The following is a 19,152-nucleotide window of genomic DNA, read 5'->3' on the forward strand; positions in this document are numbered from 1 at the left end:
TAAATGAGGGAGAAGTATCTTCTCTGAGTTTGATTGAATTATTATCACCGCTTTATACATTGCACGAAAACAACTTTCACTTTGTTAGTGTATCACTGACCTGCTGAATGAAGTGTGTATTGCTTTATGCCAACAAGTCGGGTTAGTGATAGTAAATGGGAGATGTCATGCAAGAGAAATATCTATTGCCTATTTGTAACACATCGGACTTTTAAGACAGAGCACTGGGTTCCATTACAAGCCAAGTCAAATGAATACACCCACTCACTTATAAAGACTACAATGATATTACTCGTGATCTTTCCAAGTAAAAAGTACTCACCCTGCTTTACATGCGCAGTACGATTCCTCTATTTTATCCTGTTAGATTTTAAAGTTCTGCTTCTGGTCACTAAATGGTTTGAGTACTAAATACGAGTAAAGTCCAAAGCAAACATGATGAAGCAGCATTTAGCTTTTAAGATGCAAAAAAATGGAATAAGTTGCCAACAGACGTGACGTCAGTCCCAAGATTGAGTGTTTTCAAATCCAGATTAAAAATCCTTCTTTTTTCTCATGCGTTTTGGAGTACTTACATTTTTCAATGATATTTCTTGTACTAAAAGCTTCAAATTGTACTATTTCAAATGCTTTTATTTATGTATTAGAATGTTTTTAATCATGTAAAGCACTTTGAGTTACCATGTGTATGTATTAGAATGTTTTTAATCATGTAAAGCACTTTGAGTTACCATGTGTATGAAATGCGCTATACAAATAAATTTGCTTTTCTTTGTTTTAAGAGTGTTTATCATAAATGCTGGGTGTTGTTGGTTTTCTGAGAATCTATTGCACCTCCTGGTAACTTGTTTGCCAAGTAGCGATAACAAATGTACTGAAAAGGTGCATTAATCTGGTTAGTCACATTGGACTGCTATTATTTTGAACATTACTATATATTTAGCATTGTCTCCAGATGACTCCTGTTTAATTGCAGTATTGTGTCACTGTCTACAGCAGTCCAAAGTAAACATGGGGAAGCAGCATTTAGCTATTGTGCGGCACACAAATAAAAAGTTCCTAACAGAAGTGACATCAGCCCCATGTGTGAGTGTTTTTAAATCCAGGTTAAAAACGTTTTTTCTCAATGCTTTTTCATCTTTAAATATTTCTTGCACTGTACAGTGTTTTACTTTTTTAAAAAAAAAAAATGAATGTCTTTTTTTAAATGCTTTTAATCATTGAAAGCACATTGAGTTACCATGTGTATGAAATGCCCAGAAAAATATATTTGCTTTGTTTTGCTTTGCATACTCTGATTTGAATTCAGACAGTGAGACAAAAAAAATAAATTTGTTTTTGCACAGCGTATGTAAACATCTGGCTTGAACTGTATCTTGAGCTAGCACAGCATTAGCACCGACACCGAAATACTCGAACAGTAGATAAATTAGCTTGTCAGGTGACATTTTAGCCAAGAAAACGCACTTACAGCATTGCAGTACTGTATTCTACATTGATATTTTGCTGTATCTAGGTTTATATTATTGGGGAATTCATAATTTATTTTATGTAGGAAATAATGATAATGAGAAAATTTACAAATAGCCAGGGATAAGAGTAAACCCACTAACCTGCTCTAAGATGTCCCACGACATCGGCCAGGCTTCCTTTTTTTACTTTGGTGATGAAGGCCCCTAGTCTTCCGGTCTCTGTAATCTTCCCACCTACAACCTGGACAAATAAAAGGATAGTGACTCAAGACATCAGATATTAAGATTAAAAGTACCTCTCTTGAGTGTAAGATGTCCATTGTCTAAACCGCGTATTCTCACAAGAGTCACAGGAGTGCCACTTACCACCCAATCGTAGGGCACATAGAGACAAAACGGACGTGAAGTCTCCAAGTAATACATGTTTTTTGGATGTGGGAGGAAACTGCGGCACGGTGGATCAGCTGGAAAGTGTTGGCCTCACAGTTCTGAGGTCCCGAGTTCAATCCCGGACCCGCCTGTATGGAGTGTGCATGTTCTCCCCATGCCTGCATCAGTTTTCTCCGGACACTCGATTTCTTCCCACATCCCAAAATCATGCAACATTAATTGGACACTCAATATTGCCCCTAGGTGTGATTGTGAATGACGCTGTTTGTCTCAATGTGCCCTGCGATTGGCTGGCAACCAGTTCAGCGTGTACCCTGCCTGCTGCCCATTGTACCTTTCCCCCTGCCCTACCACTCGGCTCCAGCACTCCCGCGACCCTCGTGAGGATAAGTGGCTAAGAAAATGGATGGATGGAACGGTGGATTGGTGGGAAAAAAACAGAGTGCCCGGAAAAAACCCACGCAGGCACAGGGAGAACATGCAAGCTCTACACAGGCAGGGCCAGGATTTGAATCCCGGTCCTCAGAAGTGTGAGGCAGAAGATCTCACCAGTCGCAGCACCGTGCCGCCAGGTCATGAACTCATATGGCGTTAAATGAATTATGTAGATTTTTGTTGGCATTCAACCATAGCATAGGTTTATGCTTGATGATTTATTGTGTACGGTAAGGTACAGGGAGTTCTCGGGATAAAATGGACTCGACCTAAAACATTTCATCTCTACAACGCCGATTCCCCTCTCGCCATTTTGTCTCGCTAATGTCCATAGGGCTCATCCGTGTTTGTGCGCCGAGAGTATCTTTGCATTTTTCGCCCTCCTTTTTAGACATTATGACCCTAAAGAAGAAAGCTGTGTCTTTTAGCAATGCTTCTGCAGCCAAAAGAAAATCCATTACCATGGAAATGAAGCTCAAGATCATAAAAAGATTAGTGAAAGGAGAGACACCGACGAACATCGGTAAAGAGCTAGTGGTGACAAAGCCTGTATTTTAGCGCATGTGAAGGGTTCCGTTCCTATGTCAGAGACTATTTACGTGATGGATTGAGGACCAGGTTCCTTCGCAATAGCTAAGAACAGGCTCCCCTTCCTCTTCTCAATCCACCTCTCAGCAGTAATGGTAAGTACAGCAACCTTTTTTTTAATGTATTTGTTTCTTTATATCAAGTATTTTGATGTAAATTCTGACTTTAATAGTGAAATTTGACTTACAAATTTTTAGTTACATTACCAGCATGCGAACGGAACTCGTTCATAACCTGAGGACATAACCACTGCATTTGATTAGTTACATAATCATTCGATCGATCAATCGATCAATTATTTGCCACAGTGTTAACATACAGTATGTTACTGTAAATGTATTTCTGCTTACTTTTAGACCAAGGAGGGAACCAGCTTCTCGTGGCACAGCAGATCTCTTGCTTAGTGTGATGTGTCCAATCAGATGATCGCCTTCTTTCGAAGGCTGCCACGTTACGGGATGCTAAAGGGACCAAAGACAGTGATGCCAAAACATTTTGGATGACGTGACATAGTGAAGATATTGTTAAACAATGACAAAAACATTTATGAAAGTACTGTTTGATAAATATTATTAACCCTAACTATTTAGTTGTTTTAGTCATATTCTAAACAGTTAATTGATAAAGTTAATAACTTAATCATACCATGCAAAAATGAGAAAAATAAATATTCTGTTGAAACTTACATGCCACACTGTTGGATCAAGCGGATGACAGTCCCAATCACCTACACAAAATTAAAAAAAAGATAAATAGCTTCATTAGTTCTTTCATATTAAGAATTAATACCAAAACTCAAAGACAAATACATGTTTAGAACTATGGTCAAAGTTTGGAGAGAATGAAGTGTTCTGGATTTGACACCCACAAGCAGGATACCTGACTAAACCTTTCCTAATCTTTGGAAAAATAATATGCTCAGACCCAAACCTCTAAATGTCCCTCACCACGAATGTTTTGTTCCTGGTATTGGTGTTCCTGGTGTGTACTGTCACGTCCCATCGGAAACGAGAGTAGGACCCAAATGCAGGAACTCGGAGGACGCAAGGTAGTTCAAGAAGAGACACGTTTATTGTATGCAGAGGTCGGGGATCGAGCAGGCAGCCCGGTGCAGCAGCGGTAGTTGTGACGTCGGGCGAAGAGAGCAGATGAGCGGACGGACAGGCAGGAGTCGGTACACGGGAGAACAATCAACGCAGGCAGAAGTATCAAGGAGTCAGGCTTACAAGGTTGGTCGGAGAACGGACGAGGGTCGGTACACACAGGTTCAATCAGGGATACGAGAGTGCTGGAACGGGACATAAAGCTCAACGAACTGGCGGAGGACCAGTCATCACCGGGTCCTATATATACAGGGGATGATCAGCCCACATGAGGCGTAGGTGTGTGCCTCCCAATTAGCGCAGCCGCGCGGGCACCCGCACAGCTCGTGCTGAAGCGGCAGGATCATGACATGTACGGCAAACAGAATTAGGAAGATTCATTTAACTGGGTGAGAAAATCTATTATAAGTTAGTATTAAGTAGCTCTAATACACCTCCATGAGTCTCAGAACATTGGACAATTATTTGATGAATGCATTGCCACAACAGTATTATTTTCTTGAGAAAAAACAAATGGGTTAAAATGTCAGAAGAAGACATAAAGCCTTCCCAGGATTTACATTTTCAAAGTAAAATGGGGATGTCTGAATGTTAATGTTGAATGAAAGGAACCAAAAACCAAAGACGATTTGGGAAGCAGAAGAGTCACAGTTTGTGTGTCTCTGCAATCAAAACCCCATATGACCACTTGCTATTGGAAATAGTGGAAGTAGTTTACTTTTTGACTATTTACTTTATTTGAGCAAGACAGTGGAACTGCTGCTTAATTAGCTCAAGAGCCGCAGCACGCACTCTTTACTCTGACATCTCTCCTGATATGCCTGCAAGTGTGTGCTCTGCATCTTTAAAGCACAGTGTAAACTAAATGTCCTTGACACATCTCAACCATCATAATAATAATAATCTGTTATTTACCAAATCAGGTTGCTGCAACACTCTGTGGTAAGCAAATTAAAATACCCCTCTGGCAATCAGGTTAAGCAAGAACATGGGGTGAGAAATTTTAAATACTGTTTGCATAAACGTAACGGACCTTGGTGCTGGTATTCTGAAAAGTCTCATAACAATTCTTGACAGAATAAATTCTGACTTGACACTTCATGTTGCTGAATAAACAATTTTCGTTTGGGATAAAAAAAAAAAAAAGAAAACAACAGTTCTGGAGAATCTGGGGAACGGGCTGATTCTTTACTGCACATTAAATCAGTGTCCCCACTTTTCACAAATCAGCTGGAATAGGATACAGCCTAAAGCTTAGTTAAGGATTTGATGCATTTGCGATGTTAGGATGCCGGCAAAATTACATCTTAGAGGAACGACGCCCTTCTTCGGGCATCCACATAACCCAAATTTTCTGCACAGCACACTTGAGATTTTAACACTGTACGGACGAGCAAAAGCTACTACTTTCAGAGGTTTGTAAATAAAAACATTTTTATGATTAGGCCCATAAGGATCGCCTTGATCAACATGTTCTCAGTTCTTGGAGAGAAATTTCTGTCCCACTTGGAAGAAACAAGGAGTCAGTAAAAAAAAAAAAGTTGGTAAAATTTAAGAGCTCTGTTTGTGAAGGCCTGAAAGGGTGCCAAAGGGAAAAGTGGTGATCCAGGAGGATGCAGGAGGATTGCTCTTATCAAAGGTCTAAATGATATAAGGTTGAATCCTGACTCAGGAAAGGTGTAAAATTTGGCTTTGTTGGATCTCAGTGTGGTTTATGATACGGTAGGTCAAAATACGCTGCTTAACAGGTTGGAAATGCGATTTGGCTCCAGCACTCCACTGACCCTTGTGAGGCTAAGCAGCACCTAGGGAGGAGTGGTGGGTCTACAGAGCCTCACATACTTCAGAGGCTGTGATGCGACACTAGGAGACACAAGTGTGTCATTGGCAGAGGAGCTCAACAGCTCTTTTGCTTGCTTTGAAACCTCTCAGCAACACTCAGCTGCTCCAGTGCAACAGTGGTTGGTCTGATCTCAAAGGGAGACGAGGCACCCTACAGAGAGTAGGTCCAGAAGCTCACAATCTTGTGCACAAACAACAATCTAGCACTGAACACTAAAAATAAAGGAGATCGTGGTGGACTTCAGGAACAGAACAGAACTGAAACGGCAACACTTGTCATAAACGGCAGTACAGGACAAAGATCTGGTACCTTCACGTGGTGTCCTGCGAGGGGCTCTCCTTCCTGGGAGCCTTACGAAACGAGATAACTTCATTCTGACTCGTGCCCTGAGAGGCCCCCTTTTCCCTGTGACTTCGCCATAATCACCTGTATCGCCTGCGAACGGGGATTCCACAGGACCTGCTCCAGTCAGACCCGATATTCAAAGGTACTTAAAGGGTTTGTTTGAAGCTTCTGCTTGGATTCTCCCCCGCTAGACCCGGTGGCACAGGCTAGTCAAGCGCCCCCTCTACCTCCATGTCTATCACTCCGTCATCCTTTGCTCCGACATTCTTTTGTCATCTTCTTCTACTTCTTCTTCTTCTCTTCGGAGAACTAAGGAGCCTCCCACATGTGAGTCTAGCGTTTATGAGAACCATCCTCAGGCTCCTAAAATGACTCAACAACAACAACAAAATCGACGGCAGTTTGTGGTCCGCACATTCAGGTCTTGGGAGTCCTGGTTTCTGAGGACCTCTCCTGGACAGACAACATCTCAGCGATCATCAAGAATGTTCAATAGTGTCCTGGACACAAAGTTGCAGCTGGCCTTCGACTGCTCATCTATCGAGAGCCTGCTGACATACGGTGCCTCCATTTGGTACGGGAGCTGCACTGAGGCAGAAAGAGCAAGGCTTTATAGGACAAATAAACTCTCACTCACAATCACACCTAGGGGCAATTTTGAGTGTCCAATTAATGTTGCATATTTTTGGGATGTGGGAGGAAACCGAGTGCCTGGAGAAAACTCATGCAGGCACGGGGAGAACATGCACACTACACACAGGCGGGTCCAGGATTGAACCCAGGACCTCAGAACTGTGAGGCCAGCACTTTCCAGCTGATCCACCGTGCCGCAGTTTCCTCCCACATCCCAAAAACATGCGTTAATTGGAGACTCTAATTTGTCCCCAGGTGAGATTGTGTTTGTCTCTATGTGCCCTGTGATTGGCTGGCAACAACTTCATGTTGTACACCGCCTCTTACCCGATGACAGCTGGGATAGGCTCCAGGACTCCCACGACCCTTGTGAGGATAAGCGGCTCAGAAAATGGATGGATGTATAGAAAAGACCATATCAGTAAAACAAAAAAAAAAAAAACCACATTAAACACATTAAACACTTCAGAAAAATATTTTCAGAAGGAAAATTACTGTCTATTTTCTCCATTGAAAATTATTTTCATTTGTTTCTTGATTGCTTGTTACGTACCTAAGATTCTAGTTTTTAGAGATGGTGAATTTTGGGTTTTCATAATTACTGATTATTTTCATGTATATGACAGAAAATTAAATGAAATAGTTCACTCTGTGTGTGTAGCGCATTTCTATGAGTTTCACTTGAATTGAACTAAATTGAAAATAAGTATTGAACAGTATTCTAGGATAGGCTGACAGACGAGGTTAGACTGGATTCCCCTTGTTCGCAGATGATATTGTGATCTACAGTGAAAGCAGGGAACAGGCGGAGGAACAGTTAGAAAGATGGAGGTATGCACTGGAAAGGAGAGGAATGACGATTAGCCGTAGTAAAACAGAATATATGTGCGTGAATGAGAGGGGTGGAGGAGGAAGAGTGAAGCTCCAGGGAGAAGAGATCGCGAAGGTGGACAACTTCAAATACTTAGGGTCAACAATACAGAGCAATGGAGAGTGTGGTAAGGAAGTGAAGAAACGGGTCCAAGCGGGGTGGAACAGTTGGCGGAAGGTGTCTTGAGTACTATGCGACAGAAGAGTCTCCGCTCGGATGAAGGGTAAAGTTGATAAAACAGCGGTGAGGCCGGCCATGATGTACGGATTAGAGACGGTGGCACTGAAGAAACAACAGGAAGCAGAACTGGAGGTAGCAGAAATGAAGATGCTGAGGTTCTTGCTTGGAGTGAACAGGTTAGATCGGATTAGAAATGAGCTCATTGGAGAGACAGCCAAAGTTGGATGTTTTGGAGACTAGGTTAGAGAGACCAGACTTTGATGGTTTGGACATGTTCAGAGGCGAGAAAGTGAGTATGTTGGTAGAAAGGTGCTAAGGATAGAGCTGCCAGCCAAAAGAGTGAGAGGAAGACCAAAGAAAAGGTTGATGGATGTTGTGTGGGAGGACATGAGGACAGTGGGTGTTAGAGAGGAGGATGCACGAGATAGGCTTAAATGGAAAAAGATGACACGCTGTGGTGACCCCTAACGGGACAAGCCAAAAGAAAAAGAAGAATACTGTACCTGTAAATGCAGCACAAAAATTGGTTGGCACAGAAATTTCTGCCTTAAAAGTATAAATAATAGGAACAAGACCATGTTTACCCCACGGACGTTTGTTGCAGATGCATGCATTCAGTCTTTAGTCAAGACCTATTTTATCGTGGGTGACCCTACTAGGGACGTCAAACCCCAGACAACTTAGCTCCTAGGATCATTTATACACACACAAACCCCTCCACCATATTAAGATGGCGGCTCATGCAGGGGCTATTATTATTATATATACAGTGCTGTGAAAAAGTATCTCTTTTTTTTTTTTGCATTATGCATTGGTTCTTGAGATCTTGTAGCCTACTTCACCTTTTCTGACAGATTCAATTTAAGTTATTTCTAGATTAAACAAATATGGTGGTAATCAGGTGTGGGTGTGGCATGTGAAATTGAACTCAACTTTTCCAAATTTGTGGTTAGTCATAGTGACTGATTTAACAATTGGGAGTCATTACTTTTTCACAGGGTCAGAAAGGTTTGTATATTTTTTGTGCGTGAAAGTTAATTGTCATTTGAAAGCTGCGTTTTGTATTTCCTTGTGTTGTCTCTGAGTGATATTAAAATTGGATTGGTGATTTGAAACCTGTGTGATGTGAAAAAAAATTGGAATCGGGAAGGGGGGAAATACTTTATCACGTTACTGAGAGAGCAAGAGAGAGGGAGAGAGAGACAATACTGAGTAGCCCTATATAGTATAAATGACGCAAAATATGATGCCTGCACCCTGACATACATACAGTATATAAAAGCATAAACCACCCTAACATCACCTCCAGCTTCATGTGATCCTAAACAGGATAGAGGAAATGGTTCTGATATGCCCTTTAAGAATGCCCAACACAAAGCTGAGTGATACTGGACAAAAAGTAGCCAAACTTAACCTTAGACCTTAACGAACAGAGGCCAATTGAAAAAGCTGTCAAGCCACAACTATTTATTCAAAATCTCATGATTCCGTGAGCTGATCTTTAAATTCCACCTCCTTGTCTATTGGCAGACCGCGACAACCACATCACTGACCAGCTTTCTGTTAACATGGTCACTTTAGCAATCAACAAAGCATAAAATATCACTGTTATCGTTCAACAATGTATTGTGTATTGTATATAAGTCCATAGTGTATTGTAGGTGTGTGAACTCCATAGGTTTTGTCCTGCTCAACATCCTAAGAAGCTTGAACAGGGGTGGGCAAACTTTTTCCCTTAGGGGCCACATTAAATTTTGAAATTTGACAGGGGGGCCAATTGGAATCAGATGCTTGGATTGAAAGAAATAATTTAAAAAAGGCATTGTAGTGGTAAAGGAGGGCTTTGTGCAAAATTCATATGTACAATAAACCCTCCAATCTGATGTAATGATATTATTACATATATTTTGGACATTAATTGAATTTTTTTTTTTAATAAAGATTTTTTTTTAAATCCAAGCAAAATCTGGATATGTGCCAGTTTTCGCAGCCAGACCCAGATGAAAAGTCCTTGGCTCCGCCCCATGACAGTGATGGTGCTTAGCATCTGTCTGTCTCAGAATATCCCGCAGTACATTGCATCAAAGTAGCGACCAGAAAAGGACCTTGTTGTGCAAAAACATTTGTCCCGGTTCACTGACAAAAATTAGTAAATAATGGAACGAGCTTCTAGTATTCTTTTCTTTCTTGTTACACAATAATGTGGTTGTGACATCTAGGGGTTGTTCCAACACAGACTTTATTTTGCTTTTTTTTCCTTCATTCATGTACAATCTCAAATTTTGAAATGAAAAATGTAGTCCATATAATGTGTCAAATTATTTCCAAAGTAGTAATGTGGTTAAAGAACTGTAGAACGTTAGCCCCCAAAATGAATGTCATTATGTTGCCTGTGTACTTGTTTTGCACCAAACCACCAAAGTACAGTTGTCATGTTTGTGCTACAAAACCAATATTGTTTGGACATCAATTGCATGTATGTAAAAGTTGGTTCATTCTAAATAAATGTCAGTCATGAGTGTATGAGTGTACAAACAGATCTAACAGAGTATTAGTCTTCATGTTACTACATTAGTAATAAATGGCTTGGTGATATCGTTTGTAAACACCACCTTCTTCAGGGAACCTGCTATTCACCACACAAGATGTGCTATACATTATATTCTCTACATCTAAATCAACTCCTCAGAAAAGCATCAAACACATCAGAACATCATTAACATCAAATGTCATTAGCTTTAGCTTCTTAGCCGTTAGCTGAAACGTCATTAGCTTTAGCTTCTTAATTGTTAGTTTGTAGCGTCTCGATAGTTTGTCTTTGTCCGTATTTCCTCCTTGTCCGTCTTTCCTCCTGGTTCCACTTTTCTTTTGACACCGCGCACATTTCCATTTACTCCTCATCGCCAATGTAATGTTCGTGTTCAAAGGAATTCAGACTGAGAGCTGTTTAGAATGTTAGCTACTGCTCCATGACTAATCACTCCCGAATGCTACTCATAGCCATCAAACACATCAAAACATCACACACATCAAATGCCATGTCATGATCGTTACAATACATAAATTGTCTTTCGAAATGAGGCTGCCTGGAAAATCTCCATGTCCATATATTGCGACTGTTGTCATTGTTCGTCGTCAGCACCACACCCCCTCTCTAATTTATCAAGTTCCGCTTGTGCGTATTTTGGCTCAAATGCATCGGCTTGAACATTGTACATTGTCATTTTTGTTTTGTTTGTCTGTAATTATTTCTCAAAAATCGGCAACAAAATGCACGATAGTGGACGTTCTCTGTTCGGTGAAATATATCCACAAGCAATCGGGGGTCAGAACAGGAAGCACTGCAGATGTAGAAAACGCTGATTGGCTGTCAATTTTCCAGCTGGAGTCATTGGAATGTCTCAGCGAGAGAGTAATTTTGATAATATGTTTCCAATTTAGAGATGTTTCAACGTGAAATCTGTGGATAACTTTGACATTAAAAGAAACACTGAAACCTCATCTACTAACTTTTAATGTGTGCTATCATTCATATTTTTTTCGAAAAAGTTCTCCTTTAATGCTTGATACAAACAGAATATTATCAGTGCATTTCTCTATACTCAACTGACAGATAGATTGACGCTGATTTGTGTTCTTACAGGACAGTTGCAGAAAAGTCACGCTGGCTGGCAAGATCTGAGCTGGACGTAAGCGAATGCGGAGGGATGGTCAGTAGCTGAGCTCACTCCATGCAAATGTGTTTTTTTTTATTTATCTTCTTACCTTTTCTATTTTAAAATACACAACAACAATCCATATAGTCCTTTGGTGAACGTGTTGAGTGAAAGTGAACCTCATAGATGGCTCATTAAGGAGGTGATTAGGTCTTTAGTGACGCAAAGCTTGCTGGGAGCGCCGCAAAGCATTCTGAGAGGATGTAAATAGTGTTTAAAGTGCATGATTTGTGTCAATTATTTCTTTAATTATTCTTTTATTTCTTTTATTATTTGCATTCTTTTCTTTGTTTTATTATTTCCTAATTTTGCTATTCTGCTGGCTATGGTGTGATAATTTTAGTTTCAATGGACACCGTACCAACATCATCAGTAATGACCTACCTACACAGGCAGTGTGAGGGACAATGTAAGCTATTTCTGCCTACAGATGCAAAAAACAATTATTCTTCTCTGCCTTGTGAGTGCCATCATATGGTTGCTTATATACAAGTAAATTCTACATGCCAAAAGTGCAACCAGTGTGTTTAAAGTGCCACTGACACCAAAATATACATTTTAAAAGAGGTATTGTTATCAAGAATGCATATAATATTAATCCCTTTGGTGATAATACGGGTCAGAAAAAGTGAGCTGGGAGTGTTTTATTAAAGCGCAAAGTAGCGAAAGTATGATTCAACATCCCAGTGGTGGCCATATTGTCTGTGACGTCATTTGCAGATGTGACACTGGGGCAGTAGCCATAAAAAACACACTGTGCCAAATGCTATGGCAGATGAACAAGAGAGATTTTCGGGTTTTTTTGACGCCCCTTCTGAGACTGAAGCTCTTTTTGACGGAGAGAACATCTCAGAAGCGAGTGAAGTGATCGGGGTCATTTTATCATACCTTTTCTAGCCATATTTAGACGATATGCAGATCACTTCTAACTAACAACGGACTCCCCGACAGACAGATGAGGAAGACGAGGAACCTGAGGAAATATTCAAAATGACTGGCCCATAATTGGCTCAATACATACCTACATGTCATTTGGAACCCACAACGCTCTTGTCCTTTGCACCTGTGGAATCGCTTTTTCACAACAAATCAGGGCTTTTGGAAACAGACACTTGACTCTGCTGCTGTAGTAGTCTGCAAACTACATAACTTCTGGCTTCATCTTCACCCCAAAACCCTCAGGAGCTTTTTCGTGGCGGGAGATGAAAAAAATCGATATACGGCAACAATCTGACCGACTGAAGTTACCGGGGTAATCTTACCCTATTGTTTCGCGCCATATTCAGATGATATGCGATCACGGCCGAACCGTCTCCCCACGCGATCCACTTCCACGGCGGAGATGAGCCATCACGGCCCGGCGCTGCGACAATCCACCCCTCATTTTTATCGCCTAGGTGCCTTATCACGGCACCGAGCCGGGCCACTTTAAGGCATTGTCGTCGCTCGCGGCTGAGTACGCCATAAACAATTGTTCATCACAGACGATGGCGGCGGCTATTAACAACTCTGTCGGCAATGGCGCACTCAGCCGCGTGCGATGACAAAACCATAAAGCGGCCCGGCTCAGCACCTAAGGCCACCTGGGGGCCGAAGATGAGCCACCCCAGCTGAAGCCATGACCGGCGGACGCGGCGCCAAAGCCATGACCACCGGATGCGGCGAAGGCTGCCGTGTCATACCTTGTGGACGAGCACAGCTTCGGCCAGGCTGGCTCATACATACTACCACGGCAGCGACAGATTCCAGAGAGTATGTATGAGTCAGCCTGGCCAAAGCCGTGTTCGTTCGCCAGTCACGGCAGCCTTTGCGGGGGAGCCCGACGCGGAAGCCATCCAACGCGGACATTGACACATTTAGCACCCCCGTCATACGTGCGGATCTTTTGTTACATTATGAGAGAAGGATTACGTGGTCCGCCCCAAACTATTATTTTTTTAGTAGCTGTATACACACCTACCTGTTATTTGGAACCCACAAAGCTCTCATCCTTTGCACCCGTGCAATCCATTTTTCACGATGAACCGGGTCTCTTGCAAACTTATGAAGGGTAAATCCATCCTCCCAAGTGTTCAAGCAATGTCCAGCAATGCAACGACCCGGCCTTTTGGCTAACACAAAGGAACAACGAGCTACCTTCCCGCAAGGAAAACTAATGGAAACAAACGAGTCCACTTGAGGGCGGTCCTGCCATATACGACGTGCGGTATATTAATACTGTCCTCATTAGGTACAGATTTTCATTATATGTGTGGGTGTAAGGAACATCACCCCATGAATAACAAGGGAACACTGTACATAGGATAGCAAAAATCCAGCCAACGTATCCCTGGATCTACTGTGTTACCTGTGGTGTTACAGAAAAGGTCAAATCAATGTAGTCATGATGTTGGTATGATTTAAGGAATTCTCGACCAATCTTTGCTGGGCCAGATTGAGATGGTTCAATGGGCCGGGAGTGTGCCATAGTTTCCCTACCCCTGAGATCGAATCTAATGTATACTAGCTGACTTTGGGCGAAAGTCAGACTACAGTCCGCATTGGTCACCAATCATTTCCAAAGAATATTTATAGAGACAGAAAAGCACCCATAGTCACATTCACATTCTCCCTGAGTGGTAACTATCTCCATGAACAGTGTCCGGCAGATAAACTATCATAAATGGAACTGTAAAATTTGAATTAAAACTGTGTGGTATTATGTCTTGTTCAAGTCAACTAAGATGAGTGTTCTGTGACTACCTGTAGCGCCCTTTCTGGACTAGCTGTCACTGATCTATGACTACAAACTTTTTCTTGCATGTCTGCCATGAAATCTGCCCTGTCGGCCTGTAATCCACATTTTGATATTTCTAGCCGTAACATAACTTGTCTTTTTACATCCATAGATTTACAAAAAATATGCCTAGGTGGCACTGTGGATGACTAGTTAGTATATCCACATCAACAGATAATAAAACAACCAATGACTGAAGAAATAATTGACAAAAAACATGCACTTTAAACGCTATTTACTCAATTCCCCCAGCATTCTTTGCAGCACTAAGGACACTTCAAAGGACCTCCTTTGTGTCTGGTATCTAGTTTAAAGTGACTGGTATTGGGGTAGTCTATCACATATAATACTAAGTGGCCCAGCAGCACGTGACAACAAACTCAAGACAGAAAACTGGCTGCATATCGTAATGGAATTGTAAGTTAGGTATCCATCCATCCATTTTTGGTGCTGCTTATCCTCACAAGGGTAACGGGGAGTGATGGAGCATATCCTAGCTGTCAACAAGCAGGAGGCAGGGTACACCCTGAAATGGTTGCCAGCCAATCGCAGGGCACATGGAGACAAACAGCCGCACTCACAATCACACTTAGGGGCAATTGAGAGTGTCCAATAAATGCTGCATGTTTTTGGGATGTGGGAGGAAACTGGAGTACCCGAAGAAAACCCACGCAGGCACAGGGAGAACATGCAAACTCCACATAGGCGGATCCAGTGTGATGGTCTGAGCGCTCCTTGTGCTGAGAAGTCTTCTTGTGATTAATGCGCATGCGCGTATATTTTGTAAACTACCGGCCAGTCTGAAACATCCGCATCCATGCTTTAACGTGTGGCATTCGACAACTTGTCGCCGAGTGTTCATGTTCGCTATAGAAACGCCAAACAGCAAACGTGCAGATATGTTTATACTTTTGTTTTTAGGTTAGGTTCGGGTTACAGTTAGGAACTTACAGGGAAATTCGAGTTATTTATGTCACCAGCATAGGAACAGATCTTGTTCGTAGATTGAGGGCTTCCTGTATTGTACAGTATATTCAAAGCAAAAGTCCTTTTTTATATTGTTAGGATGAATCCTACCTAATTTACATGAAGACACAGGTGTGAGGTACAGAGAAGGATACATTTTTCATCCATGAGAGAGTGTTTAAAAACTTGTGATTATCTCAAATCACAGTGTCTACTTATTACCGGTAACTGAGTTTTAGTAATCTAGATTAAAATATCAGGAATCGAACCCTACTGTCACCAGTAAAATAATGAGACTTGGGAGTATTGTTATTTCTACCTACAGAGTCCTTAAAACTGATCCCCAATATGGTACGTTTTAGCACAGAATCATTACTTGCATAGGTGTGATAGTGAGCTGCTTAATACAGCATGGGATCGTGCCTTGACTTTAGTTTTCGCATCTGGCAGTTTGTCAAGCATTACATGGCAATAGAAACGCTGACCTAATTCCATAAATCTGATGGCCTAAATCACAGGGTCTCTCCAAATAAAGGAGCACTGCCCTTAGAGCAGCAGTAGCCATGCCACAGATGTGTAAATGCACCACAAATACGCCACGATGTATTGTGAGCAAATTCTATGATCTATGATATGCATCTAAATTCTTTTCCCCAATACCTAGACGTTCTGTACTGTATATGCTATGCATGCACATACCAGGTGAAGAGAACATTTGTCACTATAATTCTAAAGGTTTCACAGCACTTATTTTTTTTACTACCAAACGTCAAGAATAAAAATTGTGCCAAACAGGAGTGAGTCTTGGGAAAAGTCGGACAAAAAAAAAAAAAGAGTCAAGCCAAATGAAAAAGAAAGTCGCATTGAGAACTTTATTCTGCTAAAATACATCTCACTTAAAAAATATAATATAACCTTTATTAGTCCCGTAATGGGGAAATTTATAACTTTAATGGACCTTGAAATTTATAGCCACGTCACTAGCATATACTGTACGATAGCATACAGCCATAAACTCTGTGTGCTTATGAAGATTATGAGAATTTAACATTTTTTGTGACAACAGATTGCAAGATTATGGATAAGTGTATGAGGTTGATAAAAGCTGCTTCAACAGAACATCGAGTTTTGGTCACTATAAACTAGGACTAGAAATAGAAGCATTGTTAATAATGGAAATCTGTTGGAAAACAATATAATTTATATTTTATAATTTAATAATTTCAAATAAACTATAAAATTAGTGGAAAGAGAGCACATCTGTGTGACTGACCTTTCTCACTGATGCTTTCCATGTCCACGTCCTCACAGCTGGTGTACTCGGGCGTGGAGCCGCCCTCCTCCTCTGAGCTGCTGATGGACAGCTGCCTCTTGTTTAGTCCGCGCTTGCTCTTGTACGACCGCGAAGGGGGCGGCCACAAAGACTCGGACTGTTCCAAACTTCTAGAGTCCTTCCTCAACAACTTGTCCCCACCTTTGTCTCTTGCCGTGTGAGCTAAACCTGGCTCAAAGCAACCCTTCTTATCAGGAGATGCCAGTCCCCCTAGGTCTCCCACGGTCCTTTCCACAGAGTTCGCACAATAGTTTTCTATTTGAGTTTTGCGGTTTCCTCTCCTGGTCAGACGGTTTTCAGTCACCTGCACGTCACAGCCTCCTCCTTCACCAGGCCCCAGTCCGACCTCATTGATTGCAAGATCACTATGTCTACGTTCGTGCCGGACCTTAGATACCTTGGCATGCATACGCATCTCCTGTTCCTCCTTTTGTGGCTTAACAGGGTATCGAGCAAGGTTGGGGTCACTACGGTAACGGTTCTGGAACTCCTCCTCACGTCGCTGCCGCTCCTTCTGTTCATCATCCTCTGGTCGTCTCCTTTTTTTTTCTAAATGGCCCAAGTTGTCCTCCTCATCATTATAGTCCTGAGAATGGATCTTTTGCAGCTTGTGACTATCTCTTGGCTGTCTCTCTCGTCGGTCGCCAGGGCTGACTCTCTCGTCCAAAGATGACTGCGATGGCAACTTTCCAGCAGACCTCCGGCCGGTCCCACGATCCAGGACTCCACTACCATTTTGTTCATGGTAGGAAATTGGCCTTTTTCTACATGAAAAATTGATAATTAGATAATACAGTATGGTGTAAAGACACACAAAATGAACAAAAAAGCGTTAACAAGTTTAACTCATTCTATGTTTTTAAATGGGACTACAGTGACACTAAGAAGCAAATTTACATTTCAGTTGAGATGCTAGGCACAGAGGCATCCGAGGATAAGTGTCTAAGAAAATGGATGGATGGGTGGATGAAAATAATTGAGAAGCATCGTTAGTGGAGTATATTTACTTGTCATGAAATCATTTGTATTATTCAGTTATTTACGCGTTATAAATCTTCACTACTGAAACCTTTGATCCTCCCCCAACTAAATACATTATCTTATTTTTGGTCCAATTTGCCAATAATAAAAGGTATAGTATACATTGTGGTTCATCGTTCAGGCCCCCTGGCCTGCTATATTTCAGATTTTTAAGGAATCATTTTTACAGGTTATTATACAAAGGCAAGGGAAGTCCAAATTTTTAGTTGCAAGGCTTCAACGTAACAATAATTGTGGGAGATAGGGACTGGGCCAGGCTGAAAATAACGAAAAGCCGCAGATAACGGATGCTTTGTTTTTTTTGCTTTTTTTTCTAAAACCTCTAAATTCTTCAATTTAAAAAAAATGGATTAACCTATTGAAAAACGTGGAAAAAAAACTGCAAATAGTTGAATCTGGAGGTGCTGAACTTTGAGTCTGGGAGTTCATTGTACTTGTGATTATGGTTTTCTATGCTTTGTTTGCACGGTTAGCTGCTCCGTGTGTGTTAATGAAGCAGTTATTTGAAAGTTTAGAATTACATTTATTTAAATATTTGTATTTGTATTGAAAAAATCTGAGAGGGTCCATCACTACGTGGGATTTATTCCTGCTAGAGAACAGATCCAGAAACGAAGTACTTGTATGCGTCCAGACTTTTATACGCTTTCAAACTCTTCTGTGTAAATCTTGATGACTTATTCACCTGAAACATGTGTATATACAGTTGTCCAAGACAAGCGTAAGCGAATTAACAGTCAATTAACAGTGGCGTTGAATACTCTAAGAACTGTGGAGATGATTGTGGACTTCAGGTGGCATCCTTCACCACAGCTGCCCCTGACGCTGTCCAACTGCCTTGTGTCAACCGTCGAGACCTTGAAGTTCTTGGGAATTACAGTCTCAGAGGACCTGAAGTGGGGAACTAACATCAACTCCATCCTCAACACTACTGTAGCCAGCAGCTACTGAGGAAGCACAGCCTGTCACAAGAGCTGCTGAGACAATTCTACACAGCGGTTATCCAATCAGTACTGTGTACCTCTATCACAGTCTGGTTTGGGGCCGCTGCAAAAAAGGAAAAACCCATACTGGAACCGACAATAAAAAACGCTTAATGGATTGTCGGCACCACGCTATCCACGATTGAGGACTTGCACACAACGCAAACTAGGTCCAGAGCAGGTAGGATTCTTTTGGATCCTCCACATCCTGGCCACCAGCTCTTCCAGCTCCTTCCGTCAAGAAAGCGCTACAGATCAATGAAAGTCAAAAGTAGCAGGCATTAGAACTGTTTTTTCCCTCTGACAATCAAGTCATTAAATTCTTTATCAGCTAACCTACGATTTTTCTGCCTTGTGTCATATTAGGAAGACTCACTCACATCCTGTTGATGATAATCCTATAAATAGAAATGTATCTGTTTCTTTGTTGTTGTTGCTATGTTGTTCCTTGTTCTGAATGTTGTAACAGGGTAGGAC

At 41.5% G+C, this 19,152-nt stretch overlaps 1 protein-coding gene and 1 long non-coding RNA gene across 12 annotated transcripts in view; one reads left to right on the forward strand and one right to left on the reverse strand.

The window, feature by feature from the left end:
• rims1b (regulating synaptic membrane exocytosis 1b) overlaps nt 1-19,152 on the reverse strand; it is a 145,065-nt gene that overhangs the window by 73,101 nt on the left and 52,812 nt on the right. For 9 of the 11 annotated variants that reach the window (XM_061830220.1, XM_061830210.1, XM_061830213.1 and 6 more), the window contains exons 4-7: nt 16,592-17,415; nt 3,572-3,612; nt 3,236-3,346; nt 1,614-1,713 (exon numbers count right to left, since the gene is read on the reverse strand). In XM_061830220.1, coding sequence (XP_061686204.1) covers nt 1,614-1,713; nt 3,236-3,346; nt 3,572-3,612; nt 16,592-17,415 — 1,076 coding nt within the window. Of the gene's footprint in view, nt 1-1,613; nt 1,714-3,235; nt 3,347-3,571; nt 3,613-3,832; nt 4,049-4,111; nt 4,184-16,591; nt 17,416-19,152 lie in introns of those variants that run through there. The other 2 variants (XM_061830217.1, XM_061830216.1) reach the window with 2 other exon arrangements.
• On the forward strand, nt 9,947-17,397 carry LOC133506256 (uncharacterized). The gene is made up of 3 exons (XR_009796446.1): nt 9,947-10,009; nt 11,504-11,570; nt 17,300-17,397. It is a non-coding gene; the product is annotated as an uncharacterized LOC133506256 (long non-coding RNA).

Source organism: Syngnathoides biaculeatus, chromosome 9, assembly GCF_019802595.1.
Source record: "Syngnathoides biaculeatus isolate LvHL_M chromosome 9, ASM1980259v1, whole genome shotgun sequence".
Taxonomy (NCBI): domain Eukaryota; kingdom Metazoa; phylum Chordata; class Actinopteri; order Syngnathiformes; family Syngnathidae; genus Syngnathoides; species Syngnathoides biaculeatus.